The 27,650-nt window shown below is 56.4% G+C and overlaps 1 protein-coding gene across 6 annotated transcripts; it reads left to right on the top strand.

Moving 5' to 3' along the window:
- The first annotated feature begins 541 nt into the window (after nt 1–541).
- Nucleotides 542–27,526, top strand: ADA (adenosine deaminase). 6 transcript variants are annotated; one of them, XM_035006374.1, is made up of 13 exons: nt 568–653; nt 9,993–10,893; nt 13,537–13,685; nt 16,388–16,510; nt 21,114–21,257; nt 21,995–22,110; nt 23,374–23,501; nt 24,217–24,288; nt 24,370–24,471; nt 24,625–24,689; nt 25,936–26,065; nt 26,702–26,804; nt 27,225–27,526. In XM_035006374.1, the coding sequence occupies exons 4-13, from the start codon at nt 16,446–16,448 to the stop codon at nt 27,236–27,238; spliced, it is 939 nt and encodes a 312-aa protein (XP_034862265.1). In that variant the 5' UTR covers nt 568–653; nt 9,993–10,893; nt 13,537–13,685; nt 16,388–16,445; the 3' UTR covers nt 27,239–27,526. The 6 variants fall into 6 exon arrangements, with proteins under 6 accessions (XP_034862263.1, XP_034862264.1, XP_034862265.1 ...); XM_035006372.1 differs by lacking the exon at nt 13,537–13,685 and having other exon boundaries at nt 542–653; nt 10,832–10,893; XM_035006370.1 differs by lacking the exon at nt 13,537–13,685 and having other exon boundaries at nt 24,217–24,279.
- The last annotated feature ends 124 nt before the right edge of the window (nt 27,527–27,650 follow it).

Genomic DNA, 27,650 nt, shown 5'->3' with positions numbered 1-27,650 from the left:
TCCCCCTGGGCTGCCCTCTTCCATCCCACTCCCACCCACCCCAACCCCCTCACCTAGGAAACTCAGAGAACCCCTCCCGACCTGCAAACCACGGCTGGGCCGCATTAAAGCCCCCTAACCATACATTTATGTTGTGCGATTATGTGATGAACATGTGTCTCGCCCAGTAGAGTGAAAGCCCCACGAGGTCTGTGACGCTCACCGTTCCCGGCTTCCAGCTCGGCCCGGCACGCTGCAGGCGCCCAGGCGGTAGCTTGAATGCTGCTCGAGGGGCCAGGCGGGAGGCAGAGCCGGCCAGGCGGCTGGAGCCTGAGCCCACAGGTGGCTCCAGCCCTGCGTCCCCGGGCCGGCGATTTCGGGCAGGCCACGGCCCGGGGAAGTCGGGCTTGTCCCCAGGGCGGGCCAGGAATTCCAGGAAATGCACATCCCGGGTCTGCGGGGCGGGGCGGGGGCTTCGGCGAGGGGGCGGGGGCTTCGGCGAGGGGGCGGCCCCCGTGCGGGGCGGGGCTGGGGCGGGGCCGGGCCCCTTAAGAGGATCGTGGCGCGCAGCGGTCCCGGCAGGTCCCCGGGGTGAGCACCGGCCGGCGGAGGGAACCACGCAGGGGCGCACGCTTGGCACCATGACCCAGACGCCCGCCTTCGACAAGCCCAAAGTGAGCGCGGGCGGGACTCGGGGTCCGGGGGGGTCCGGCTCCTGGTCGGGCTGGAGGGCTTAGGGGCGTCCACAGCCCGGGAGAGAACCGGGGCCCCAGCAGCCGCTTCCTTCCCTCAGCTCAGGCCCTCGCTGCCTCCAGGCAGTTTAATGAGAGACAATGAAGCTGGGAGGGTCCTGAATCCCCAGGCGCCCCGGCTGGCCTCCGCGCTCTGCTTCTGCCGGTGATTTGGCCTCTCGGAGTCTCAGTTTCACTACCTGTGAAATGGGCCTCGGGGCACCGCCAGCGGCTGGGTAGCTGTGTGAGGCTAGGCAGGGGGCTTGACCCCTCGAACCTCGCCTGTAAAATGGGGCCCGGTGTCTACATCCATAGGCCCCTAAAGTGCTGTGGAAACAGCTTTATACTCCAGCACTGCGATGATTTTGTGAGCCAAGGAGCTCAGGTTGTGAATGTGCCAGTCAGGAGGACCAGGCCATAGAGCGGAGGGAGGGGGTCAGGGCGCCCCTCTCTCCCTGCTAGGGGCTGAGTGGGCCTTAGGCCTTGGGTTCATTTGGGGCGAGCCACAGCTACTGGCCTCAAGGGATAACTCTGTGGTCCCTCCTCCCACCAGCTGTGGCCTTTTGGGAAAGTCTGGGTCAGGGAGGGTCTGGGCCCACTTGACAGGCTTTGGAGCCCTGAGATTCAGTCCACGGAGGGAAGGGGTCCAGGGGGTCTGTCCAGCAGAGCGAGTCAGCTAGCAGGGTTTGAGACTGCTGGGGGATCACAGGAAGGAGTGAGCTGTAATCAGACTCAACTTACCTCTCGGAGAAATAGGTGTAAGTGATGATGGCAGATATCACAAAAGCGTTGGTGAGAATCCCATGTGTGTATGGGAATGTGGGGGGTGGGTGGGCGGGCAGCACTGGAGGAGGGAAGGCCTAGCCCCCACTGCTGCTGCCCCCACCCTAGGCTCAGCTACCCCCTGCCAGATGTTGTGAGCTGGGGAGCCCTCCTGCCGGACCCCACCCCATGCCTCTACAACTTGTCTGGATGCCGCATCACTGGTGCTTCTTTCCTTGTGAAGTCTCTTTTGTTTTCTTCTTCTTTTTTAAGTGCTTTTGGATTCCCTCTGTCCTTGGGAAGGTGGTTCCCCTGATATGAATCCTGAGGCAGTAGAAAAAGTCCCTAGACTGAGAGTGAACTTGGAGTTATGGAGATAAATGAGAGGCAACGCTTCTGTAGAATTTACTATATGCACCAAATCCACCCTTGCGATACTTGTAACAGCCCTGTGAGGGAGGGACTATTTTACTATTTTGGAGCCTCAGCCAGTCCTGTCTACTTAAGGCTGGCAGGTTATTTCCCCTCTGTGGGCCTCAGTTTCCACACCTGGTAAATGGGCCCCACCTGCTTGGCGGTGGGATGTCCAGAAGTTAGAAGGGGATGCTTGAGAGGGGAGGTAGAGTGTTCTCCACTGTGTAGATGAGATGTGATTAAATTTTATATTGCAAGGAGGGGACGTGGCTCAGCTGGCAGGAGAAGCAAAGAGGAGCGTGTCTCAGCCACTGCAATCAAAGCCAGCTCCCTGCCTTCCTGTGGGTGGGACAGATCCTAATGAGAACTAGTATTAGTAGCTGGAGCTAATTGTTATTGCTCTGTGCTGGGTGCTGTTCTGAACACGTTATTTTCATTAATTCATTTGATTCTAGCAATGACTCTGAGGTCGTTGGTATCATCCCATTATACAGATGAATAGAGGCACAGAGAGATTAATGAGGCCTGAGATCACACAATGAGGACGTAGCCAAGCTGGGGCTGAGCCCAGGTGGGCTGGCTTCAAACATCCCATAGCCAGTGTTCCTGAAACTGCCTTTGCAGAAGCCTTTGGGGTAGGGGTGCTGGGCCTCTCCGGGACAGGAGCCTCTGCTGGGCTGTTTGGCGTCTTATGCCAACCACTAGGTGAGGCCCAGCACCTGGCCAGCTTTAAGAAGGCAGAGCAAGGCTATGCTTTCTAAACTTTAATGTGTACTCAAGTCACCTTGTTAACACTGAGACACTGAACTGGGAGGCTGGGGGTGGGACTTGAGATGTTCCCTTCTAACAGGCTCACAGGTGACTCTGATACTCCTGGCCCACGGACCGCACTTTGAGTAGCAAGGCCCTAGGCGGCTGCCTCCCTGGGTTGATTGTGTTATTCCAACAAATGCTTTCTGAGCACCTGTTGGGCATTGGAGGAGGTACGGGGGAGGTGGAAGGGTGGCCCTTATCAGTCTATTTCTACACGAGGCAAGGCTGGAAATCCCGTGGTACTCAGAAGTTCTTTGTCATGGAGGACAATGCTGATCACATGCCTGTTTTTGTAATGACAGTGGGTACCAGGCACCTTCCGTGATTTACATCACAGTTCTCTGGACAACTGGACAAGGTAGATCGCTTCCTCCCCCTTTAACAGACTAGGAAAGAGACGTGAAGTGACTTCGTCCAAGGTCACACAAAATGAGCATCTCAAAGCTGTAGACCAGCAAGTGAGCTGGCCCAGGTTGGAAGAGCACAGTTTCTACACCGTCCCTCCCTGATGCAGAGAACTGGGGCTAAATCTCCCACTTAAATTTAAGTAGGCTCTGTGCTCAGCGTTTGGCTTGAACTCACAACTGAGATCAAGAGTTGGATGCTCTACCCACTGCACCAGCCAGGCGCCCCGCCCACATCATATTTACTTTCTCCTTTTTGAATGTTTACTCTGTACCAGGCACTGTTCTAACTGCTTTGCATATATTCATTTAATGCTCAGTATCGCTTTAAGATAGGTCCTCTTCATTTCTGTAGGAGGAAATGGCTCAGGGAGGGGAGGGAACTTTCCAAAGGCACACAGCCAGAAAGCAGAGCTAGACTTGAACCCAGTTCTACCTAAAACTGAAAGAGATACTGTCAACTGCCTTGCCAATTTGCCCTTCCCACTTTTTGGGGAGGGAGTGGACTCAGTCATTTCGGGCCTCGGATAGACTGAGGGTGGGTCCCTGCCTCGCTGTTTGTCAGCCACAAGAGCTCAGGTGGACATTTCTCTGACTCTGTTTCCTTCTCTGTAAAATGGGTTGATTAAAACCAAGATCATGGGTTCTTGGGGAAATTGTGCTGAGTGGCACTTGTGAAGTCCCTGGCTGGCTGGCAGCAGGCCCTTAAGTGCTTTTCCTCCCCACTGGGGCTGTAATGCCAACTCCCAACCCCCCCCCCCCACCACCACCGCCGCAGTGTCTTTCTTACCTCTTGACTTCCTGCCACAAAGCCACCGGAAAGCCCACTGGAAAAGCCTACTGTTAGCACGGTTTTGGGCTTTCCGTACTTTTTGGTTATCAGAGAGCCAGCTGTTTTTGTTTTTATTTTTTATTTAAAGATTTTATTTTAGAGCAAGCGAGGGTGCATGAGTTGGGAGGGGCAGAGGGAGAAGCAGACTCCCCGCTGAGCAGGGAGCCCGTTGTAGGACTCCATCCCAGGACCCTGAGATCATGACCTGAGCCGAAGGCAGACACTTAACCAACTGAGCCACCCAGGCGCCCTGAGCCACCTGTTTTTTAAAAAGCCTCCTAAGGAGCTTGCCTTACCCATTAGAACTCATGGGCGTTTTGGAGGGAAGGGAATGAATGAGATTGGGTTTCAAGGAAGCCTTTTGTTTGACAGAGGAAGCAAGGACCAGAGAGGGGAGATGTGGTCACCCAGCGAGGTAGGGGAGGCTGACCACGTTCCTGATTCGGCATCCGACCTTGGGGTTGGCCTGGCCTAGATGGCGAGGGGCCCTGTGAGCTGGGAGGAATGTGTCTCCCTATCCAGTTGTCCTGGGGGGGGTTCCCCCCCTGGGGCAGGGAAGGGAGCACTGTGTCTGGCTTTGGACAGGGGAGAAGAGTAGGCCGGGGGTGGGGGGGGGGCACAGTGAGTTCAAGCCTATATGTACTCAGTTTTGGGGGCAGGCTCCCTCTTACCCCTTAGGGTTCTGAGGCCCCAGAGCAGCAAGGTGAGGGAAGAAACAAGCTCTGGGGTCCTTGTGACCATGGGGGCAGAACAGTGAGTTTTCCTATCTGTACAATGGGAATCTGATTCATCCCCAGGCGTCAGTGGGGGGGGAGGGGGGGCACGCCCATGCTAGCTGCTGTGGATCCTTATCCTTGTCATGGTTCTCAATCCTGTTGAGATTTTACCAGCATTGACTCAGCTCTGATGCACGATGAAGGGAGTGGATTGTGGCAGTTACAACCTCTGGCTTTCACTCAGACAGCTTCCGGCTGTGGTACTTACTAGTCCAGACTGAGGCTGGTTCCTTAATCTCTCTGTGTCTCAGGCTCCTCACCTAGGAAATGGGGGAAGGACTGTGTTGCGTTCCTAGGCTGTTGCTCCACAGGATGTGTCCCTGGCTGAAGATCTGACTTCCCTTCTCTGAAACCTCTGGGGAAGCTCCCGCAGCAATTGAGAGCTCAGTCAGGCCCCAAGACAGCAGGAGGCACCATTACTGTACCTCTGAGCTGTAGGAGCTCAGATGGGGCTGAGCGCGGAGGACTTCCTGGAGGAGGTGTGACTGAAATAATATGTCAGCCCAGGGCTGCCCTGTCTCCTGGCTTTACCCCAAAAGTCCGCTGAGAGGCCATGGTGGGCACTGACCCCTGGCACCACGCAGCTCATTGCCAAGAGCCGGGCTAGGAAGTGAGAGGCTGGCTGGCAGGGGGCACCTGCCGCTCATCCGGGTTCTGGGGGCCGGTCAAGCAACGCTGGCTACTCTGCCCTGTCTGGGTTCTCTTCCAGGCCTGGGCTGAGCATCTCTCTGTGTCCCAGAGAGCGGACACAGCCCTGCTGACCTAGGACAGGGAGAGGAGAAAACCATCACTTGGTCATTTGATGTGTACTGAGCACTTTTTGCTGTGCTGGGCACGGTCCTAAACCCCGAAGACATGACATAATGACCGCACTTTGAGGGAACTAATAGGGAGACAGCTGTGGTAAGTGAATTTAAAAAGTCAGCAGTTTGAAAACCAAACCAGATGGTGTGTTTGGGGGCGCCTGGGGAGAAGTAGTTTGACTCTCAGGTGTGTCTCGAAGGCGCATGGCCTGCCAGTTAGGAGCGGGAGTTCGATCTGGGAGCGTCTGGCCCAGGAGTCCATGACCCGTGTCCTTGCTGGTTCTGCCACTGACCCCTCGGGTGAGTGAATTGTACCTCCCTGGGCCTCGGCTGGCTGGCTGGCCTCTCCTGAGAACAAGACGTAACATGTTCGCCCGTGCCCCGTGCCCCCACTGTGCCCAGCACCTAGTGGGGGCTTAGTAAATATTTGGCCACGGGGGATGCTTCCTACTCCTCTCTGGGATTTCCTGCAGCTCTGTCAGAGGCTTGCTGAGTCAGCCTCCTGGAGAGCAAGTGCGGGGGAGTAGGGGTGAGACTCCCCTCCAGAGAGGTCATGCGGCTAGGCACAGGGCAGGGGTGTGGGACCTGGGCTTAGAGGTAGAGAGACTGGGGTTCTAACCCAGCTCTGCGGCTATCGGCCTGGGCAGCATAGGGCCCGTGGCCGGGTTCCTGCGAGTTTACCATTTCCCCTGTCTGCCGCCCAGGGCTAATGTGCACCTTGCCTGGGGGTCAAGATTAATTGAGATAAAGGACCTGATAATAGGAGGTAGCTGCTGTTATTGCTGAATTGCTTACGACAGCCTCTCTGAGGCTGGGCCTGCAGGGAAAGGGTAGTAAAAGCTCTAGACTCAGACCCTGGTTCAAATCCTGACTCCATCCCTGCCTGCCTTTGTGTCCCTGGATGCTTCTTTGACCTTTCAGGTTTCTCCTCTGCAGAATGGTAGTGAAGTTCTTGCCTTACTGGTTGTGCGGATGAACTCAGTTCATGTGTGTACACGGGCCAGCCCATAGTAGGTACTCAGTAGTCCGAGGACGCTGCTATTCCTTTTCCCTGAATGGGGACAGCGGAGCAGGGTCCCCACCCAGTCTCTGAGCTTACACCCCATTGTCACCTGGGGTATGCGGACAGACGTCTTCATGGGTAGTGGCTATTTTCCAGAATGTTCCGTGGGAGGCCTGCCTGAGCTTGGGCTGCCTGAGGAGGTGGTTGCTGCCTCTGCTCCTCCCCTGAAAAGTGTCTAGGCAGCTTCCCAGGAAGCCCCGGCGTGGTGGAGCAGCAGGCTTTCGCTGTCCCTAGGGGTGCTCTTGCCTCCTGCGTCCTGGCCCACTCTCTGAGCCCCTCTTCCCCTGCTCTGCTGCACTGGGGAGCACTTCCTGCGCTTGGAGCTGCGGGCAGGTACTCCCCGTGGGTGCTTACCTCTTATCCTGACTGCCAGGCGGCTCTGGCTTCCCTCTCCCCTGCTTTGCATATGGCAGCCGGAAAGAGCTTTTACACGGTGCCTCCTGATCCAGAACACGTCAGTGGATCCCCCCTCCGGCACCCCCTGACCTTCTGTGGTCTCCCCTCTCCCCCACAAACCTCATTCTCCATATCAAGCCAGTTCCCTCCCTGCTGCCTGACTCCGATTACTCTGCCCCGGCCCTTCTCTGTCCTTCCTCCTTTCCCCTGGACAGCTCTTCCTCCCGGCCCCTCCTCCATCATTGTCTCCAGCAACCCCTTTTCTCGGGCAGCCTTGCAACCTGCCCCCGTCACTCCCACCGCCCAGAGAAGCCATTGTCCTCACCCCCTCCAGCCCTTTCTTCCCCTTCAGGGGTGAAATTCTGGAAAGGCGAATCTACACTTCCTCCATTTTGTTGCCTTTACTTATTTCTTACCCCATTCCAGCATGGATTCGGGCCTCTGGAACATTTCCTGTAGGACAGTGGTTCTCAACCTTGGCTTCAGGTATTGAAAACCAGCAACAACCCCATGCTCAGGCCCAGGCCAAAGGACTGTGACTTTGCAGACCAGGGTGGGCCCAGGTGTAAGTGACTTTCCAAAGCTTCCCAGGTGCTCCTAACGGGCAGCCCGGGCTGAGCATCTCTCCTCCGGCCCCCGAGCCCCGTGGCCTTAGCGTGTTTCTGCTCTCCTCTTGCTTGACCCCTGGCGGGACCCGACCATATTCCTTTTGTGTAGCAGCTCTAACAAGTTACCACCACACCGGGTAGCTTAGAACAACAGGAATCTTCTCCCCATTCTGGAGGTCAGAAGTCCAACGTCAAGGTGTCGTTGTTAGGGCCACACCCTCTGAGAGATCTGTTTGTTGCCTCCTCCAGCTTCAGGTGGCTCCGGGCCATGCTTGGCTCGCAACCACACAGCTCCCGTCTGCCTCAGTGGTCCCGTTGCTCCCGCCTCTTAGAAGAGTTTCGCTCAAAACTCTGCCTCCCTCATAAGGAGATAATCCAGGACAAACTCCTCAAGACTTTAAACCACCTTTTTTTTTTTTTTTGCACCATGGGAAGTAATACAGGTTCTGGGGATTCAGATGTAGACCTATTTGGGGGGCTACCGTCCACTGACCCAGTGGGCCGCCACTCCTTGCAATCTGACCGTCCCTTGCCTTCTGCACCCTCCCCTTCCTGGCTTCCTTTCTGCCCCTCTGGCAACTCTTCTTCGGGGTCCCCCTCTCCTGCAGAGCCACTGGGTGCTGGTGCTTCCGGAGGCTTCCTCCCCTGCACCTTCCTTGACCCCACTCTCCCTGGGTGAGCTCGTTCAAGACCTCGGTTTCAGCTGTCCGTATTCCTACTTGCACTGCCAGTCGGGGTCTCTGAGCGCGCTAGAACTTCCCATGCATTGGCTCTGTCCATTTACATTGGGATGGTTCAGAGGCATCCCAGCCGAGCATCCCTAAGATCAAACTGACCGTGTCCCTCTCCCCGCACCGCTGCCCCTCCTTCTCCCTTAACACTTGCGCTTCTTCCTGGATGGCGTCCAGAGTGTGGGAATCACGACCGACACCCACCCAGCCCTACACTGAGGCATCCTCCTTGACCCCTCTTTCTGCCCCCCCCCCCCATCTGTCTTGCTTCCCTGGTCCAAAGCACCATCCTCTCTCATAAACTGGACCTCAGTAGCCTCCACCAGCCTTGCCTTCTAGCCGGCTTCAAACCCAGTCCTGGCTTCTCTGTGCTCTCCGTTAAAACGACTCCTTGTGGCCTGGGTGGCCCCGCAGCCTGTCCAGCCCCACGGCCCCTCCCTTCTCAGAGCTGGGTTTCCGGCCCTCTCCTGCACCACCGGCTCGCCTACCACATGGCCTTTGCACGTGCTGTTGCCTATGCCTGGAGTGCTCTTCCTACCTTCCTCCTCAGCGTGCCTTTGCCTAGTTGGTCCCTCTTCATCTTTTGGATCTTGGCTCAAGCTCTGTTTTCTGCGGAAGCCATGGCTGGCCCTTGAGCTGGGTCAGGTCTTTTGTTTGTCATTGCCTTTGTAGGATGGTGCCTCTCAAGGAGTTGACTTGGCTTGTGATTGTACATTTGTCACTGACCTTACTCACTGCCTCTTCCCTGGCTGGACCACAAGCATCACAGGAGCGGGACTCAATGAGTGGAGCTTTACCCTCCATCCCTAGCACCCGGCAGGGCCCCGACAGTTTGGTGAATGCAGGGCTCTTCACTGATGCCGTTTTAGCATTTGCTCCGTGCTAAGTGTGGGGCGAGCCCACTACACGCATGAACATGGTCAAGCCTCACATAAGCCCTAGGAGGAAGGCATCTTCTCCCTCTTGGACCGATGAGGATGCCAAGGCCCTGAAAGTGAAGTCGCTTTCTCCAGGCCTCCAGGGGGTGAGTGGAGGAGCCAGGATTCCAGATTGAACCACAGAGTATCCTCCCTCTCTGGCCAGATCCTCTGTCGCGTGCGGGTTAAGGATAAACAAACCCTGCAGGCTCAGAGAGGGGAGGGCCCCTGCCCAAGGTCTCACAACTCCTTGGCGGTTCCCTGGGCTGGAAGCTTCAGTGTTCCCGATGCTGAACATTTTTTGAGAATGGGATGAACATTTAGCTAAGTGGGCATTGAACTTGTTTTGTCAGGGAATCCAACAACTCCCTTGCCTCTGAGCCTGTGCGTGAGTGCCGCTGGGTCCTTTGCAGGCTGGGTGACTTCCAGAGAGGTCTGGTTGCTCGGACTTCCTGCTGGGAGGCAGGCTTGGTAGCTCTGGGCCTGCTGGCCTCCTTGGGCCTGTAGCTCCCTCCCTCGCCAGGGCAGATACTTTCTCATCCAGGTCCCCAAATTCCAGGGAAGGCCCCAACCTGGCAGACATCAGTGGAGTTTTCTAGATCTCCCCCAGACCCAGGGAAAGTCCCTTTCCCCCTGTCTCCCAACACCTGTTGTGCTTAACAGCTCCTGGGAGATGCCCTGGCGGAGACGCTGGGCTGCTTCATATAAACCCACTTGTCCACCTACACTGTGGGTTGTTTGTTTGTTTGTTTAATCCTTACAGTTGTTCTCCGACAAGGAAGCAGAAATACGCTGTTTTGCAGTTGAGGAAACAGAGGGCCTGAGAGATCAAGTGTCTTGGCCGAGACCACACAGCCAGTGAAGCGGCGGAGCTGGGAATCCGGCTGATGGGCTGTCTCCAAAGCCCATGTCCTTAATCTCCTGGCTTTGAGTGCCAAGCGATGTTCGTGGGGCCGCGCGTGTGTAGGAGATGATCACCCAGATGACCGAGTACCCAGTACCCTTTCTGAAGTACTGGAAAGCTCTTGTGTCCCCTCCTATTGATTCCCGAGAACTGGGCTTAACTAACACCTGCTTTTGAAAATGGAGCCTGGGTTTTTGAAACCCAATGTGGCATAGTCACGGGCCCAGGAAGTCTGTGGTCAACACTTCTTGTTGGGTTTTGTTTAGTGAGTTGGCAGAGCGTGGGCTCTGCCAGCATGGTGGCGCCGTGGCTGGCCTGCGTTTAAGGCCACTGGCTTTGGGCTTGGGCTAGAATTCTCGTTCTGCCATTTACCAGCTGCGGTTCAGAGCCGAGGTACTGCGTTGGGTTCCTGCCTCTACGGCTTGCTGTGCGAACTCGGGCAACTTCTTTAACCTCCCTGAAACTCAAGTGTGGTTGAACCTCTGTGGTCTTAGCCGTGAAAGAGCTAGAGATGACTGTTAAATCCACCCCCCTCCCAGATGAGGAGGAAACAAGATGGTGTGCATAAAGAGCTTAGTGGAGCGTCTGTGGCAGGTGTCCAGTCAGTGGGACTAATGGTTATCACGGTCCTTCCAACATTCATGGGTGTTTGCTCTCTACCCCCCACCCCCCTGTTTCCTCTCTCTGCCCCCTTGCAGGTGGAATTGCACGTCCATCTAGATGGGGCCATCAAGCCTGAAACCATCTTATACTATGGCAGGTAAGTCCACAGAGAAGAGACCTTCCTCCCCAGCATTTGGGGACATGTGGGGGGTCCATGGCTCAACCCAGAGGCCTCTGGAGAATTCCAGGGTGGTTGTTCCTTCCTATATGCCCATGGAAGGAAGCCGGCCCCCTGGCCAGAAGAAGGTGGTCTGTGGAGAAATGGCAGCCCCTGCTTTCTGTGCTTCTGACTCTTGTCCTCCTGCTGCCAGGTGAGCCAGGAGGAACTTGCCCCACCTTATATGCAGGTGCATGAGTGCGCACACGCACACACACACACACACACACACACGGGAGGAGGCAGTTCCCAGGGCGGAACCAGTCATCGTTTTGACTCCACAGAGAGCCCTGTGGCAGAGGTGATGTCCCTGCACGGGATGCCGGGACCCTTTGCTGAGCATCTCTGGTGCTGGCCTGAGCCCTCTCCTGGAGTCAGCAAATCTAACCCCTGCGCAGAGGAGGAGGGCACGGCTAACCCCACCTCACTGAGGAGAGCCCGGGGCGGTCCGGGCTCAGGAAAACAAAGGCCGTTGCCTGAGGCCACACGACAATAAACAGGAGGTCTAGAGTTGACCGAGGGCCATCTCTCCAAGGCTTTCCCTGTGTCCCCAGGGCAATTGCCTACTGGGGAATGTGGACAGGGGGCCCCTCCTCTGGGGGCCCGTCTTCATCTCCCAAGTAAGAATATGCCTCCTGCCTCGGCTCATGGTCCAAGGGTCCCCAGTGCCGCCCAGTGAGGGATGCCTGCCCCTCCCTCCCCACCTCAGGGGCTCATGGTGGCCCCTCCCTTGGGTCCAGTGCTTAAGAGCAGGGACTTTAGAGGTCAGTGGGTCTGGATTCAAATATGGGCACACCGTTTCCTCGCTGCGACCTTGGCCTCTAGCTTGCGGGGGAAGGCCACGGCCTCCCTCCAGAGCTGACCTAGGAGATGGGGGGCCCCTGCTGCCACCCACCTCTCCTTCCACAGACTGTGCTCGTCACGTGTTTGCTGGACACTCCTGTCATTCGGAGCTGGAAGGAGTCCGCCTCGCTCGTTGCCGGGAGCACTTCCGCTCCAGGCCCAAACGTGCGCACTCTGCTCCGTGAGCCCCAGTCCCCCGAGTTCTCCAGACGCTGCTGCTTCGGAGAACTGGTGAGGCTGGGGAGTCTGTCCCCAGTTCTCAGGAGCATCTCTTCCAGGAGAGCCAGAGCTCTGGCAAGAACACTTTTCTCCACTTTGTCCTACTTCCACGGACCTCCCTCTGCCCTAGGAAGTTGCCACTGATCTAATTCTCGACTCTCTGACGTCATTTGTTAGCATTTACTGGGCACCACGAGGCCCTGCATGGGGGCTGACGTACTGAATCCTCAGGACAACTTAAGGGGTGGTACTGTTGTGGCCCCCATTTTATGGAGGAGGACGCTGAGTCGTGATGGGTGAGGGGACTTAGGTAGTAAGCATGGCTGTGACCCCGAGTCCACACCCCTGACCATTACCTCTGCCAGCGAGGGGCTTGGACGGAGCCGTGCACGGAAACCACTTAGCTCAGGGCTAAGCACATTGTCCTCAAGGGCACTTAATGATGGTATTAATGATAAGCTCTGGCTGGGCGGGGTGAAGCTGCTTGGCTTATCTCTGCCTGTCCTTTGCCCGTGCCGAGTGCCAGTCATTGCCCCAGAGTCCCGAATGAGGCTGTTAGGCGGGTTATCGGGCACCATGACGGGATCTCCTCTTGGGTACTCGTTAAGGGGTCAGAGAGCACTTAGTAGTGGAGCAAGAAGGCGGGAGTCCAGGGCAGGGTGGAGAGAGGAGGGAGGGGAACCGCCTCTGGGGGGAGGCTGGTCGGATCTTCTGTTTCCCCATCACCTTGGCATCTCGGGAGCAGTCGAGGTGCCTCGGTGGGCCCATTGGGCAGGGGTGTTATGGGTGCCAGCTGGAGTCTGAGCTCGAGGTCAGCAGGCAGGGGACCTGGTCAGACTTGGCTATGGATGCCCATAAACACACTGGAGGACTTCCTGGTGGTGGTGGGCTGAGAGAAGGAAGGAAGCCCCTCTCTCCCTCTGGCCAAATCCAGTGGCCCCTCTTCTGCCTCTGTGATTTGGGACTCCGCTGTGTTCTTACCCACTTCTTCCCTAAGCCTTTCCGGGGCTTCTCCTACCCCTCTCTCCATTTCCTTCATGAGCCTGTCTGCTTTTTTGCCACAGCACGTTCTGAACCTAACCCCGCTCTCCTCCCTTCACCAGCCTGGCCTGAGTCACCAGCATCCCTCATCTGGACTATGGCAATGGCTTCCTGACTGGTCTCCGGGTGGCCACTCTGGCCTCCCCCGTCTCCTGTCCCCACAGTACTGTAGTCAGAACACTGGTGTTTTTTTTAAAGATTTTATTTATTTATTAGAGATAGAGCATGAGTGGGGAGAAGAGGGAGAAGCAGGCTCCTGAGCAGGACCCTGGGATCACGACCCAGGCTGAAGGCAGTGGCTTAACCAACTGAGCCACCCAGGCGCCCCCAGAACACCGGTCTTAAAACCTAGTCTGACCAGTCCCTCCCCGGCTCAAATCCTCCCACACTCCCAGCTTGCTCAGTGTCAAAGCCAAAGTCCATTCATGGCCCTTAAGGACCTGCAAAGCCTGTGTTTCCTCTCTGACCTCTCCTCCTTAGTCCACGCTGGAGATTTCTCACACCTGCCAGACCTGGTAAACACAGAGAGGTTGAACAACTCTCCCAAGGTCACACAGCCTTTAAGGAACACAGCTGGGATTCAGAACCAGTCCATCAGGCTTTGGAGTTTGCTGTCTGACCCTGGACAGGTAAACCACCTCATTTCTTCTCTGTACCCAGCCACGAAAGTGCTATCTGTGTTACTGACAAGGGTGTGGAGGTCCTCAGATGGGACAGCTCCTCCCCTGAGTGTTCTGGCATGTACCGCAGGGGGATGGACTTTGAACTCCAGAGCCTGAGCTTTTCCTCCTCACTGGGCTCTCTGTGGCCAGGCTCCTTGTAGACACGTCTCCCACCCTGGCAGGAAGAGGACTGGCCAAGGCCTGGCTGACAGGGGTGTTTAGGGAGCGTCTGAGGACCAAGCTCAGTCCCAGGGGGAGCCTCCTGTGTGGCAGGAGGACCCAGGGCCCTAGAAATAACAACTCCTTGCCTCAGCTTGGTCGGAGCAGCTTCTGGAGGCCCAGTCCTATGTGAGATACCGAAGAGTGTCTCATGCTGTTTGTTTCCTGCTGGGACCCCTGCAGTAGCTCTCAGATCTGATAGCCAGGAGCTCTTAAATCTCTTCACGCCACTCCCCTGCTTGAAATCCTTCAGTGGTTTCCTGGAGCTTTGGGGATAAGGCCCCAACTTCTACGAAGCTTCCACTGGGCTCTGCCTGCCCTCTAGCTTATCACCTACCACTGACCCCACTCTGAACTCCAGCTGCCCTGCCCTCACCTTCTCTCCCGGCTTCTGCCTGAAGCCCCCTCTGTTCCTTCCTTCTCTCTTTTAATTCTCCTAAGTGTCCCCTCTGACCAGCCTTCCCAGAGCACTCTGTGTGGCCAAGGATCTTTTGGTGGCTGACGAGGAGAGAGGCTGGAGAGGGTGGATCTAATGGGACAGACCGTTAGGAAGTAAAATAAGTGAGACTTGACTGGCTGGTGGGCAAGGCAGATGGAGCCCTGGGGAGGCCCCTGCACGGGTTGGGCAGCTGGGGGGCGGGGGCGTGGAGCTATATTTGGAGGCATGGGGCAAGGAGGGGAGAGGTGGCAAGAGGTGGGGGGTCAGACGCCTGGGTCTGTCTTGGTCACTGCCATCTGTCCAGTGCCCGGGACATCATAAGCCCTCAAGCAGTGGTGTGAGAGGTAGAGACCTCTGGATCTTGGGCTGAAAACCACGAGAGGGGAGGAGTTCGTGTGGGCAGGGGTGTAAAAGGGAGGGTCTGCAAGAATGGTCAGGAGGAAGCGGTGGTCGAGGGAGCTGGAGGAAGACCGTCGGGAGCCTTGCACATAGCGGGTCCAGCAGGCCCAAGCACGCGTGGCCGCTGCGTCTGACCATGTGAGCACCAGAGCCTTCCTCTGCTTCCCCCACCGGCTCCCAGAAAGTTCTCCAAGACCCAGCACTTCACCGGTATGGGCTCTGCAGGGCCATGGTCACGGGGGACGTGGCCTCCTGAGGGGAAGGCTCCCGGGGCATGGAGCACTGCCCTCTGAGCAAGGACCACAGCAGGGGTGCCCTCTTCCCCACCATGTCCTGCAGGGATGGGGGCGCTGACTGCAGGCTGGGGGGGCACTGCGAGGGACTGGGGCCACCAGCAGGGAAGGAGGGCCTGTGTTGGGGGCTCCGGGGACAGGTGTTATGTTGGGAAACATCGTAGTATTTTAGGGACTGAGGTCCTTGACTTAACCACTGTTCAGTCAAACTTCCGTGTCTCTGGCAACCCCCCCGCTTCCATCTTCTGTTCTTGCTTTGCAGATAACCCAGTGCTTGAACCTAATTGCATCACCTCATTTCTGTCATCATTTGCTCCTTTGTTTTTTTTTTTAATCTTCTTTTCTTCTACTTGCTGGAGTTGTTTCTCTGCTGTATTTTCCATTCACTTTATTACATCCTGATGATTGGCCCCGTATTCGTTTAGATTTGCAGGAGCCCTTTCTTACTCTCAGGGGCCCCTTTCTGAGCGGGATATTCTGTTTCTTCTCCCGTCCTGGAGGCGCTCCACCGTAGGGGTTTTGTTTTCTTCTGTTCTCTGCCTTGTTTCCTCGGAGTCCCCTTTGTCTCCTGCTTTGTCCCTTCATGGTGGAAGCATTTCTTGGATGTCTGGTGCTTTTTGCCTGCCCCTTTTCTCTTCAGAGTGGGGAAACTGAGGCCGGGGTGACCTGGGGGTCTTGGCAGGGAGGAGGCGGCTCCAGCCGGCGGGGGGGGTTCTGGGTCAGCCCCGCATGGGGGGGGGGGTGCTGTGGGGGACAGGGGAGACGGCCGGTGGCCGGCGCACGCCCTGCCCGCAAGCCCCCCTCCCGCCTACGAGCCCCCCCCGCCTGACCCTCTCCCCGCGCGCGGGGCCCGCAGTCCTCTCTGCTGCGCCGGCCACATGGAGGGCGGAGGCCAGAAGTCCGGTGCCTGCCCCCGGCCATTGTGGTGCTGCCGTTAGGGCGCTGATAACCCCTGACCTGGCGGACGACCAGCTGGCTCTACCCGCTCCGGGGCTGAGGAGGAAACTGGGGGCTTGCCCCGGCACCTTCCCTGTCCCCCGGCGCTGGGGGGTGTGTGCGCGTGTCCGTGTGTGTACAGACTCGAGCCCCACTTATCCCCCTTGAGGTCCCCTGGCGGGTCACGGCCTCGGGGACGGGGCGGGGGGGGGTGCTGGAAGGATTCCAGCCCGGGTTCTCTATGCCCCAGGCCTCCGTTTTCCCGTCTGTTCAGTGGGAGGAGTTGGAGGAAGAGGTCCCCGGGGTTCCCGCCCCGGCGCCTGGGAGGAGCTCCTTGGCGCCCGCGGGGAAGTAGCCCACCGGCCTCCCTGTTTGGTTCCCAGGAAGCGGGGGATTGCCCTCCCGGCTGAGACCCCAGGGGAGCTGCAGGACATCATCGGCATGGACAAGCCGCTCGGCCTCTCCGGCTTCCTGGCCAAGTTTGACTACTACATGCCCGCCATCGCGTGAGTCAGCCTCCCTCCCAGGCCCCGGGCGGCCCCGTACCTGTGCCTGCCACCTGCCCTTCTGCGGCTCATCTTGTGTGTACTTGTGTGACTCTCTCCACACCTCTTGGGCCTTGATTTTCCTGTCTGGAAAGTGGGTATAATGTCTAGAAGTTTCTTCAACTTCTACAGGACAGTGAGAGTGTGAGGTCAAGAGCCCACATCCTAGTGCCCGATTCTTTCATGAAATAACTGTGACCTTGGGAAAATTTACCCTCTCTGGGCCTCTGTTCCCTCATCCAGACAATGGGGCTTGTGATCCTATCTACCTCCTGGGGCTGGAGTTTGGAATGGACACAGCACTGTCCTCAGCAAGCTGCCTCTTACAGTGAAGACAGTTGCTACCTTTCTGGATCACCAGGCACAGCTGTTTTTATATTTCTTTCCGTTCCTTCCATCTTTTCGTAGCAGAGTATCTTAGATCTGGAAGAGTGTGTGTGTAGCTCTCAGAACTATACTTTTTGTAGTTGCCGGCGGTCCTGCTAGGTAGACGCACTCCTCGTTTGCAGAGGACGAAACGAAGGCTCAGGGGAGTGTAGGAACTTGCCCAGGACCACAGAGCTGGCAGGGGTGAAGCCCAGATCCCACCCTGAGGCCACCTTGAGCTTCCTGGCATGAGGCAGGGTTCCCCAGGGCAGGTGAGAGGCAGGCCTCTGCAGTCTGCTGCCAGAGCTCAGGAATGGGAAGAGGCAAATGGGCGGGGGGTAGTTAGGGAAAGCTGCCTGGAGGAGGAAGCAAGGTGCAGGCTTGGGGATAGAGAAGGTGTGAAGTCGTCCAGAGGGCTAGAGCGGAGGAAAGGTTTGGGCCATGTGCCAGTTATGGATTGTTGGAGGACCAGTGAAGGTCTGGGAGGCACACGGAGGCCCTTGGCTGGACAAGCGGCAGGACAGTGTAGGAGGAGTTCTGGGGAAGGAAGATGTGTGCCAAGGCTGCTTGCTGGAAGCTTTTGGACTCAGCCTGGAAAACACCGACTGTCGCCATCCCTGGCCCTGGTAAGCAGAGGCACTGACACACCACGCCTCCCTGGAGGCACCTGTCCTATCTCCTGCAACACGCCCCCCACCAGAATAAACACACGGGTGGAGCTCCTGTACAGGCTGAGGCCCCTCTCCCCTGTCACCCCCAAGGCAGCTCCTGTCCCCCTGGCCACAAAACAAGATGCCCAGCTCCCTGAAGGCCCAAGGTGACCAGGCTGTTCGGCATCGTCTCCTTCTGAGTGGCTTGGCCTTTGGGGCTATGGCCCATAAGACTAATGTCCATACTACGCCCTTGCCACTATCCACAGGTGTCAGGGGAGAGCCCTTGTCCTCTGCCCTTACCCTTCTGCTCATTTCTCTCCCAACACACGGGCCTCCTATGGCACCTGGGGCAACAAACACACTCCCAGTCTCAGGTCCTCCGTGCATGCTGTTCCCTCTGCCTGGAATGCTGTTCCCCGTAGATGCCCTGTAGCTAGCTTCCTCGCCTCCTTCTCAGGTGTGCTCAAGTGTTGCTTTTTCAGTGAGGCCTTCCCTGACTGTACCACGGAGAATTGTATTCCCCTCCCCTGTTTTATATGTATCCATAGGTCATTTCACCACGTAACCTACTGTAGATTGTATGTTTCACTTACTTGTCTATCCTGCTAAACTGTAGCCTCCGTGAGGACAAGGATTTTGTCTACCTTGTTTGCTATAATCCCAGTGCTGGTCACAGTGTGGAATGAATGCGTGCCACCGCTGTGGGGGAGATCGGGCACCCTCTTCCTGGGAGGCCAGCTCCCCTGCAGCAGGTCCGAGATCCCAGATCCAGGCCCTGCCCTTGCCGGCCAGGGAAGACCACAGCTGCCCATCCTTATCCTCAAAAGCGTGGTACGTCCAGTGACCCTTCTGGGCTTGGCCAGTTTCCCCAAGGCCCTTTGCTTGCACATCCTGCATTCTGGTGACCATTCTGTGTTCAGTCTTCGTGGTGGAAACTTCCAGCTAGGCTCAGCTCACTGTCCCTTGACCACCACTTAGTGTGGCCCTGGCAGGTTAATGTGTGCCTTGCTTCTGAAAGAGCCAACACTCAACAACTAAAAGACTTCACGGATCTGTCTGTCCTACTCAGCACTGGCCTCGGTGAGTTTTATGAAGTTTAACATCTTTGTCCTCACAGTAGTGTTGGATGTAGGTGTCAGGGTGACTAACCAGAGTCCTGCAACAGTTAAGTGTGGGAACCAGGATTTAGGAGTCCCGGGTTTCTCCCCCACCCCAGGATACCCTCTGGATTTGTCTGTCTGTGTTCTTTCCTCTCATTTTTAGTTTTATTGGGGTATAATTGATCAGTAAAAATTGTATGTGCCTAAGGTGTTTTGAACTGCATATATATTGTGAAATGATCACCACAGTCAAGTTAACATCCATCACTGCAGATAGTTACCTCTTGCTGTGTGTGTGTGTGTGTGTGTGTGTGTGTGTGTGTGGTGGGAACACTTACGATCTACCCTTCTAGCAAGTCTCAAGTATATGCTACAGTATTGTTAACTATGGTCGTCATGCCGAGCATTCGTTCTCCAGAACTGAGCTCTTACAGAGCTGAAACTCTGTACCGTTTGACCGACATCTCCCACTTCCCCCTTCCCCGCTCAACCTGCCCCTGACAACTATTGTTCTACTTTCTGCTTTTATGAATTTGACTATTTTAGATTCCACATGCAAGTGAGATTGTGCAGTATTTGTTTTCCTGCACCTGGCTTATTTCACCTAGCGTAACGTCCTCCAGGGTCATCCATGTTGCAAATGGCAGAATTACCTTAAGGCTGAATGATGTGTGTGTGTGTGTGTGTGTGTGTGACATTTTCTTAATCCATTCGTCCGTCATTGGACCTTTAGGCTGTCACCATGTCTTGGCTATTGTAAATAACATGCTGCAGTGAACGTCGTGGGGCAGATATCTGAGATACTGACTTCGTTGCCTTTGGATAAAGATCCGGAAGTGGGATTGCTGGATCATATGGTAACTTTTTAAAACCTTTCTTGAGGCACCTTCACACTGTTCTTCACAGTGGCTGCACCAATTTGCATTCCTACCAACAGCGCACGAGGGGCCCTGTTCTCGGTGTGCTTGCCAGCACTTGGTGATTGTAGTCACCTTGACAGGTGTGAGGTGATCTGTCCTCGTGGTTCCGATTTGCATTTCCCTGATGATTAGGGATGCTAATCGCCAAGGAAATGCACCATTCCGTAAAACTTTCGCCATTTGTATGTCTTTTGAGAAATGTTTATTCGGGTCCTTTGCCCATTTTTTAATCCAATTATTTGGTGTTTTTGCTACTGAGGGGTAGAAGTTCCTCGTATGCTTTGATCTTAGCCCCTCATCAGATAGGATTTGCAGATATTTTCTCCCACTCTGTAGGTTGCCTTTTCACTCTGTTGAAGATTCCCCTTGCCGTATGTGCTTTTGTATCTGATGCGGTCCCACTTATCTTTGTTTTTTGTTTTTTTTCCCCCACTTATCTTTGTGTTTGTTGCCTGTGTTCTTTTTTTCTCTCCCCTGCTGACCTATGCCCATCACCCAACAAACATTTGAGTGGCCGCCACATCCCAGGCTCCGTCCTGGGCTGAGGGTCCTCCTAGCCATGACAAGACTGATGTCAGGGCCCTTGTCTCATGGAGACTACATTCTAGTAGGAGAGATGAAAATTGATAAGCCATGCGATAATAAGGCCAAGTGGGGGTATGCGCCACGGTGGTAAAGTCCAGGGGAACAGGTAGAGAATGACAGAGAAGCCCTTTTAAGGCAAGGTGGTCAGGGAAGTGCTCTCTGAGGAGGCCAGGCTGGAGCTGGATTTAAATGGAGAGAAGGAGCATAGGATGATCCAGGGGGAAGAGCCATGTGGGCTGGGGGAGCTGCGAACACAAAGGCCCTGACCTGGGAACAAACTTGACTGTTCCTTGGACAGAAAGAAGGCTCTGGTGGCCTCATGGAATGAGTGAGAAGGAAGGTCTGGGGAGAGTGACAGGGGCCAGTGTCTACAGGCCTTGTGGGCTGGGCCGTGGAATTGAGATTTCATTCTACGCGGTAGGAAGCCACGAGGGTTCAGGGTGGAAGAGCACTGTGGTTTGATTCACATTTTAAAAAGATTGCTTTAGGGGTGCCCAGGTGGCTCAGTCAGTTAAGCATCTGCCTTCGGCTCGGGTTGTGATCCCAGGGTCCTGGGATTGAGCCCCATGTCGGGCTCCCTGCTCGGCGGGGAACCTGCTTCTCCCTCTCCCTCTGCTGCTCCCCCTGCTTGTGCTCTTCTGCTCTGTCAAATAAATAAAATCTTAAAAAGATTGCTCTAGCCACTGGGTGGAAAACATGTAGACACGGAGGTCTGTTTAGGAGGTGGTTAGAACCTGGGTGGAGGGGGCAAGAATTGGTTTGGAGGTAGAGCTGACAGGACCTGCCGTGCTTCTAGGATCTTCTCCGCAGATACCCAGAACTTGCGGTTGGGGGCCCAAAGTGGGTTTGATCTGCCACGGGTTGGGAACAGCCTTGTTACTCCTGGAGCTCCGGAGAGACTTCAGGAAGGTTGTCCCCAACCCCTCTCTTCCTTTCCCAGGGGCTGCCGGGAGGCCATCAAAAGGATTGCCTATGAATTCGTCGAGATGAAGGCCAAGGAGGGTGTGGTGTATGTGGAGGTGCGTTACAGCCCGCACCTGCTGGCCAACTCCAAAGTGGAACCGATCCCCTGGAACCAGGCCGAGTGAGTGATGCCTGGTGGGGTGGCTGAACCTGGGACCCAAGGGGTAGACTGTTGGGAGCCCCTGACCTAATCTTGCTCCCTGGTCCTGTCCATGGCCTCAGAAAGGTGGGTTTAACTCTGTCACAAGAGACATGGTTCCCAGCCCTCACCTGGGCTTATTTTTTAATTTTTTTTTACCTTTGGTAAAAGTATCTGGTTTGTCTTACTCACACCTCCTCCCCACCCCCCGTCCTGGACACAGGCCCACAGTCTAGGAACATTAACCCCCTTGTCTAGGGACTTCTAGGTGTCCCATTCTAACCCTGTAACTGAAGTGAGTGTGGCCCATTCCTGCCCCTCTGCCTGGACCCCAGAGATCTCTAAGTGGTATCAGCCAACTCCCTTGCCCCCTTCCACTTAGGACTCTGATAGCCGTGGATGCAGGGGAATCAGACCAGGTGGGCTTAGCAGCGCCCTCCATCCGTGGGGGAGGGCTGTGTCTGAACTCCCCACCCCAACACACCTTACAGTCTGGAAGCGCCCAAGCAAGCTGGAAGGGGGGTGTGCCAGGGCTTGGGGCCATGTCTTTCCCCAGAGGCGGTGGGGTAGTAGGGGCTGGAGCTGCTGCTTGAAGATTCTTTTTTTTCTAACCCCCCCCCCCGCCCCCCCCCCCCCCCCCCCGCCCATGTCCCAGTCCCGGGGCTGTCCTTTAGACCTTCCTTTATCTCTGGCCCATCCCTCCTCCTCTCCCCACACAGAGGGGACCTCACCCCGGATGAGGTGGTAGCTCTGGTGAGCCAGAGCCTGCAGAAGGGAGAGCAAGACTTTGGGGTGAAGGTGCGGTCCATCCTGTGCTGCATGCGCCACCAGCCCAGTGAGTATGCCCTCAGCCCTGCCCCACGCTGCCCCTCTGACTCCGGCCCCTGCCTCCCAGCCCGGCACTGGAGCCGCATCTAGTCTCCCCATGCCCCCAACCCCATGGTATTGGTGGAACCCATCAGCAGGACCTTAGGGCTTCCTGAAGTCATTGGTGCCTACCCTGGGCAGGCTCAAAACTCCTGGCAGCAGAGAGACCCTTCTCCCCAGGGAGACCAGGCCTGACAGCCATGTGACCTGCATGCAGGAAGCATAAAACCAAAGGAACCTGAATAGAAAAAAAACCCCATCTAAACCAGGTTCTGATGAGCCCACAGTCCTCCCTTGAGACCCTGTGGGCCAGGCCTCTTCCTGTCTGCACCACAGGCCTTGGGAATAGGTCTGATTTCTGGGGCTTCCAAGGGTCTCCCTCGTGACTGATCAGATGTCCAGAGCTCGAGCTTCCAAGGTGTGCAGAGCCCCACTGTGTGACTTTGGACAAGTCCCTTCACCTCTTCAGACCGCAGGTACACATGGTCACAGGCGGTGATGGTACTTTGCTGTCTCTGCTCTAGGGGGCAGTGCGAACCAAAGGGTTCCCGCCCACCAAGGGGCCTGCCCGTGGACAGTGGCTTGTGTGGGTCTCCTCTGATCCTTGTGGCAGCCTCTGAGGCCCGGCTGCCATCCCTGAGCCTCCTCTGCCGGGTGGGGGAGCTGAGGCTGAGAGAGGTGCGGCCTCGTGCTCCTCAGGAAGGTGTAGAGCCCGCGTGAACACGCGGCCCTCTGGTTCCAAAGCCTGCGACTGTTCATTTTTAAACCCTTCATGATGACTTGGTTAGTTAAGAGGACAGAGTACGTTAGCAATAAGTTCAGTACCACTAGTGTGAGTGCTATTCTGGGCTTCAGTGTGAAACCTCGGGGGCCTCCATCTCTTCATCTGCTAAGTGGAGTTATGCCCCCCTTGAGGGCTGTCGTGGGGATCAAATGAGAACACAGCCATTTGTTGTTGACCCAGCCAGGCCCTGCCCTTGGTGCTTTCCATGCAGGGCCTTGCCATGGGCCTGTGCGGTGGCGGGTGGCATCCTCTCTGAGGGGAGAGGAAACTGAGGCCCTGGGTGGAGCAGTTTGCTGAAGGCCCTGTGCTTAGGCCATGGCAGCAAGGAGGTGAAGACAAGACCTGGGCCCTCCACCTTGCGCTGGCCTCAGGTCGGGGGACAGTGAGCAGGGGGGACCTCTCTCCTCGGTGCTGCCAACAGAGGCCGGGTGGGCATGTTGCCCACAGACTGGTCCCTGGAGGTGGTGGAGCTGTGTAAGAAGTACCAGCACCAGACTGTGGTGGCCGTGGACCTGGCTGGAGATGAGAACATCAAAGGGAGCAGCCTCTTCCCGGGACATGTGAAGGCCTTCGAGGTGGGTCCCCAGCGAAGGACGTGGGGAGGGGCTGGTGCGGGGTGGGCCGCAGGAGCTCGCTTCCACCCCGGAGGGAGTGGTCACAGGGACGGGAGACGGTGGGGCCGCCTCTGTTCTCAAGTGCGCCTTAGTTGGGTCTTGGGGTGCTAGAAATTGGGAATTTGGGATAAACAGAAGATCCCACTTGGTGTGGGGACTCGTGTGTGTGAGCCTGTTTCTGCCTGTAACTTGCTGTGTGACCTTGGGTGAGACTGTCCCTTCTCGGGGCTTCGGTTTCCTCTGTGGGGATGACAGAGCCTCACGATGCACTCACTCCCCGTGGCTGGAGCGTGGGCTTTAGGGCTGGGGCTCTGGAGTCTCATCGCCCTGATTCAGAGCTTGGCTCCCCTCTTCCTGTTTGATCATCGTCCTGTTACTTTCCTGGGCCTGTTTCTCCGATTGTAAAACAGGTATTAGAATATTTGTGGCTCTTAGGTAACATATACAAGCACTTTCATACGGTGACTGACACATAATAACTCTCTAATAAATGGTAGCTACCACTTAAACTAGGATTACACAAACAAAACCACCAACTTCCCCATCTTGAAGCAGGGCAGCTGACTGAAGAAGGGCATGGTTCAAGCCTGCCAAAACTTGGACCCCAAGTGTGGTGAAGGCCGGGCCTGCTGGGGCCCTCCCCCAGGCCGCCCATGACCGACTCTCGCCCTTCCAGGAGGCTGTGAGGAGTGGCATTCACCGCACTGTCCACGCAGGGGAGGTGGGCTCCGCCGAGGTGGTGAGAGAGGTGAGGAGGCTGGGCTGGCGTGGGGCCCTTCTCCCTGCTTCCTCCCCACCTTGTACTGGGCTCCACTCCGCTTCTCCGCAGGCTGTGGACACGCTCAAGACAGAGAGGCTGGGACATGGCTACCACACGCTGGAGGACGAGACCCTTTACGCCAGGCTGCGGCAGGAAAACATGCACTTCGAGGCGAGTGGCCAGGGGGTGGGAGGGCAGAAGTGGAAAGCCAGGAGGGCCCCAGGAGCCGGGCCAGCGTGGCAGCTGGGAGGCCACTGTGGCTCCAGCCCGGGGCGTACAGGGAGTGGGGGTGCACGTGTGCCAACCACCCACCTGCTTTTCCAGGTCTGCCCCTGGTCCAGCTACCTCACAGGCGCCTGGAAGTGGGACACGGAGCACCCGATGGTTCGGTGAGGCCCGGTCCCTGGGGCCCATTCAGCTTTGTACCAGGAAGGCCAAGGGTGGGAGGGAAGTGGAGGGACTGGGCACTGGCCCGGGCGGGGCCTTCTTGCTAGGACATCTCTTCGAGTCCTTGGGAAGCAGTGCTGTGACATGACTGAGGTAGCTCAGGTCCTAAATAGCAGAACTGGGGGCCCTCTCACCCAAGCAGACATCGCAGAGTGCCCTGCTGCCCTGGGGGGGAGGGGGGCTCCCACACTCTAGACTCTGGACATCCGGAAGATGAGTCTCTCCAGCTCACGTGGTTCCTTCTCCTGGCACCTGTGGGTGCTCCACCCTGCTCCCACCATCTAATTAGAGGCCTTGGCCCTTCTTCTGGTGGTCCTGTGACTGAGCCCTGGGAGTGGCGTCAGGCCTCAGGAGGGCAAAGCCACCTTTTCCTGACACAGGATAAGACAGCAAGAACGTGGGGCTACCACGGTCAGGCCAAGCTCAACGGCAGGAGCTTAGGCTCTGATGTTCTCATTACAAGGGGGTCCTGAGGGTTGCTTCGGGCCAGTGGAGTGTGTGGTACCTGCAGAGCGTCCCAGTGGAGGTTCTTGGAGGCACGTGGGTACACAGCCTGTGGGCTGGAGAAAGGCTCACGAATCAGCTACACAATAGATTCGGTGGCTGGAGAAGGGACAGCCTCAGGAGATGGTGGAGCGAGAGGGCCTAGGAGAGAACCCGGGACAGTGACACTGAAGGACAGACAGAAGGGACTGGTCTGAGAAATCAAGGGAAAGGGTTTTAAGAACAGTCAACAGTGTAAAACTGTACACACGTTGAGTAAAGAGCCAGGGAAGGCCCTCCTGGGTGTAAGGAGACCGTGACCTGGGACGGTGCCAGGAGCCCTTTCCATGGGCCGGTGGTTGAAGAGTCGATCCTAGTGGGATCGAGGTGAAAGGGGTATAGACGACTCTCCCAGAATGTTGGCTAGGAAGGTGAAGGCTAGAGAGGGTGGTGGCTGGAGGGGGTGCTGCTTGTTTGGCCTCCCCAGGCCCCCACTCTACCTGGTTCTCTTCTGCCTTTGCCTGGCTCTGGCCCGCTCGGATGGGTGCGGGTCTGCAGAGGCTAGTTCCGTGGCATCGTGCAGGTCACCCGAGTTCTCTGAATTTCCTTCCCGTGTACGGTGAGCAGCTCTTCCAGGTTGAAGGGGACTATTCACATAAGAGTACAGGAAGCTCTTCCCTCCTCCCCACTCACCCCTCGATGCAGGTTCAAACATGACCAGGCTAACTACTCACTCAACACGGATGACCCACTCATCTTCAAGTCCACCCTGGAAACGGATTACCAGATGACCAAACAGGGCATGGACTTTACCGAAGAGGAGTTCAAGAGACTGGTGAGTGGGCGTAAGTCCTGGTGGCCTTGACTCTCGGCCTTGGGAGTGTGTGAGGCCTGCAGGTCTTGGCCAGGGCCCAGGACCTCTGGAGAGGAGGCGTTTGCCTCACCAGGCCAAGCCAGACCTAGAGGAGTTAGGTGCCTTCTATGGACAAGATCTCGAGCTGGCACACTGATCTACGACCAGGTTTTTCAGCCTTGGCTTGGGTCGAGTGCCTGCAAAGAATCCGTTAAAAGCTGTCAACTCTCTTCCCAGAAAGGTGTGCCGAGCTATACAATTCTGCACACACTTTTCAGGCCATTCGTAGATCCCAGGCCAAGCCCTTGATTTTAGGGGTTGTGATACCCCAAATGTGTCCCTGCAGGAGTCTCTCTCCAGCCCCACATATCCCACCCGGTCTCCAATTTCTCCAGCTTCCTTCTGCCATCGCCGTGTCATTGAGTGACAATTTAAGAACACTGAACCTCATGGTCTCTGCTCGGGCATTTGCTGCCATGTGACATGGGACACGTCCTTCCCTACTGTGAGCTTAATCATTGCCGATGCTCATTGAAGAGGATGGCTCATCACTAGATTGCCAAGGGTTTCCTTCCATGCTCTCTGGTTTCATGTTATCCACCATTCTGGCCCTTCTAGAATATCAATGCGGCAAAGTCCAGTTTCCTCCCGGAAGATGAGAAGAAGCAGCTTCTTGATCTGCTCTATAACGCCTATGGGATGCCATCTTTGGCCGCTGCAGGTATGTTCCTGGCTGAGCTTCTGGGCTCTTCATACAGCACTAAGGATGTATGAGGCCTCCCGGGCTACATGGCTGTAGCTGATGGCGCCTCTCACTAGGTTGGCTTACCTTCTGTATAATGCCATCCTCAGGCTGGTCTCGGGGGAGACTTTCTGAAGCCTAGTCCCAAAGGTCTTGGCAACATGGGCCATCTCCATGGTTGCCTAAAGCCAAGGGCAGGGGAACTGGTCCCAGGGCCCAGGTCCTAGCTCTGTTCCGCTCCTTCCTTCTGGTGTGACTTCGGCAAAGCATTCCCTTGCTCTAAGCCTTGGTCTCCCCCTCTGCAGAAAAGGGGTTCCCCGCTGGCTCTGATGTTGAGATTTTTTACATCCCAGGTACTAGCAGGTGCTAATCATTCTGTGTCTCTGACCTGGCAAGCAGGGCAGCATCCCTGAAGACATCATGGCCACCTCTCCAAGCCCTCACCCTGTGGATGGAGCCTCCCCAGCGCTGTGGGGTTGAATGACACTTACCTTTACTCCTTCGAGGAAAATCGGCACAGTCAGCTACTGCTGCTCTTTGAAGCCTGTGTGCCTGTTTCTCCACACATGAATACCTCGGCACGCCGCATCTCTCCTCTGACTACGGGCCAGAGTCTGGTTGAATCTGAAACCTTCCTCCTATGGTGACTCATGCTGAAAATCTGGTGCTCAATAAACAAGCCAGTGGCTGGTACTATGCAGCACCATGGTCTTGGGCAGAGTGAGAACGGAAGGAGCCTCTGGGCTCCCAGACTTGGGCAGCCCGCTCAGCAGCAGGGTCCTGAGATCCTGGGTGGGGGCTGTGAGGAGGAAGCTAGAGCTTCTA

The sequence above is a fragment of the Mirounga leonina genome, unplaced genomic scaffold, assembly GCF_011800145.1.
Source record: "Mirounga leonina isolate KUSES-001 unplaced genomic scaffold, KU_Mleo_1.0 Mir_150, whole genome shotgun sequence".
Lineage (NCBI taxonomy): Eukaryota > Metazoa > Chordata > Mammalia > Carnivora > Phocidae > Mirounga > Mirounga leonina.
Note: the sequence above shows the minus strand (reverse complement) of the source record. Positions and strands in the feature narration are given on the sequence as shown.